The 2238-nt window shown below is 34.4% G+C and overlaps 1 protein-coding gene across 2 annotated transcripts in view; it reads right to left on the bottom strand.

The window, feature by feature from the left end:
- Positions 1-248: 248 nt before the first annotated feature.
- Positions 249-2238, bottom strand: part of LOC121313135 (zinc finger and BTB domain-containing protein 10-like) — a 48124-nt gene continuing 46134 nt past the window's right edge. For both annotated transcript variants that reach the window (XM_041245337.1, XM_041245338.1), the window contains 2 exons: positions 2040-2215; positions 249-1461 (listed from right to left, as the gene is read on the bottom strand). In XM_041245337.1, coding sequence (XP_041101271.1) covers positions 1075-1461; positions 2040-2215 — 563 coding nt within the window. In that variant the 3' untranslated portion in view covers positions 249-1074. The remainder of the gene's footprint in view (positions 1462-2039; positions 2216-2238) is intronic.

Below are 2238 nucleotides of genomic sequence, written 5' to 3'. Positions count from 1 at the left end.
ATAACATGTTTGATCATTTTATTTAAAAGCATAGCCATGCAATAAAATTATTATCACATTATCGGTTCTAATTTCTTTCAAAGTAGCCTAGTTTGACACATTTGGGGCTAACTAGAGAATAATTTAAACTCGGATCGCTGATTCAAAGTAGTCTCACTTTGACATGAAGGAATGGTCAGATCAGCTTTGGGTAAAGTTTTAAGTGAAATATATATATATATAATATATATATATATATATATATATATATATATATATATATATATATATATATATATATATATATATATATATGCAACACATACACTGCTCACCCTTTAACACACTATAGAGCCACAGTATCAAGACTGTGCTATTTGTGTTCCGCCTTATAATGGGTATAAAAGCGCTACTGTAATTGCAAATAGGAGCCACGACCCAACCGTGTTATAACCGATTCCGCACTATAACAGGGCGAGTTATAACGGGTGAGCACTGTATATAGGAAATGTTGATGTTGATTCTGTTTGCCACAATTTAAACAACTTACATAAATTAAACATACATAGGGCCATAATACACTAAAAAGCCACATATAGATTTTAGGGTCCAAAATGAATACATAATAATGTACAAGGAGGTGAACACTTTCCATTTAATATATTCCTGTCAACATTGGACTTCCAATTTAAATGAAGTCTTCATCTCACAGGGGCAAAAATAAAATATTGAGCTCAGTGTGCAGCAGTAATACTAAAAGCATTTGCTCTAAAATGGATTACAATATATTCTTTACTTTGCAAATGATATTCAACTGGTGAAGTAGCATGGGAGAAGGTTTTTTTTTTTTTTTTTTTTTAAATCAAAACTTAACAAACATCAAACATTAAAGAAAAAATATCTGTATTTTTAAAAAATAAATAGAAATATGTTTTATTTTAAGATGATTGGCTTATCATGAATTAAAATGCTTGGATACACCCTATTCAAATTAATTACATCACCAAAATCCTGATTTTTCAAACTAATTTTCTTTTCTTTCCTCTTTCTCCAGTGGGCCCATGATTCCAGTGTCCAACTCCTAATCCTGTGCATCTATTTTGAAGGCCCTTTGTTCAGCAAATCTCCCTCAAAGCTTGTCTTGAAAATATAACCATGATTAGTGTTAGCACTTTTATCATCAAAATTTACAGACATGTTGCTGGTATCAGCTTTGTCCCAGGGAGACTGGTCATTCTCAATCTGCTCTTCGCCTTCATCGCCAAGGTCTTCCTCGCCCCCCTCAGTTTCCTCATAGTCATCTTCTCTGGAGAACTCTAGTTCCTGCATCTGGTCCAACCCCTCTTGTGAACCTTGATGCGACTCTGCACAGTCTACACACACTCCATAGCGCCGAGACCCATGCCTGATCCCAACACTGGCTGCTAGCATAAAGATCTTCTTACAAACCATGCATTTGTATTTTTTGTCCTTCTTGTGTACCTAAAAAAAGAAAAAGTTATTACATATAGTTGATATAAACACAGATTATTTATTTTACATTCCTTTTGTATGTTCTACATGCATATATTAGCATGAATCGGATAAAATATGAGATGTGGTTAATGTACGTAAAGAAAAGGACTATCACTTGATTTTGTTCAAATATTTCAGCAGAACGTATTAAAATGCTTCACCAAATGAATCTTATTTTAAATTAAACAGAATCAAGGGTCAAGCCATCATGGATATTAGAGACTTTTACAACACTGACGTGTTGCATCAACCACCCCATCCATGGTTATCCCAGGATTGTCTCTAAAAATTGTTGTTTGATGCAATAGCTGGGATTCCCTAGTGCTGTAAAAGGCTCTAATAAAATCCATCTCATCCCAGAAGGGTATACCGACTCCTTATTTATTTCTGTTTCTGTAGTATTTATTAATTCATGAACCCTTCAGTTCATCTGTTTGTGTTTGTGTGGTGTGGGTATCTGTATGCATGATGACACCTAGTTACATTGTTCTTAAATACATATCTTCCACGGTTTTCACAAGCTATGGAAATTGAACAAAACTCACCAGGGAATGTCTCTTCACGTGTTCTCGTCGGGTGAACAGTTTTCCACATATGTCACAACTAAAAGAACGCACTCCTGAATGTATGATCAGATGCCTCTTTAGTGTTCGTCTGTGTTTGGCGATGTAATTACAGTGAGGACACTTCAGCTTGTTTACAGATGAAGCTGAAGATTCATCTAGACAAAAATATTAAAAAATA

Source organism: Polyodon spathula, chromosome 3 (genome assembly GCF_017654505.1).
Source record: "Polyodon spathula isolate WHYD16114869_AA chromosome 3, ASM1765450v1, whole genome shotgun sequence".
Lineage (NCBI taxonomy): Eukaryota > Metazoa > Chordata > Actinopteri > Acipenseriformes > Polyodontidae > Polyodon > Polyodon spathula.
The sequence above is the reverse complement of the archived record's forward strand: the minus strand, read 5'-3'. Positions and strand labels throughout refer to the sequence as shown.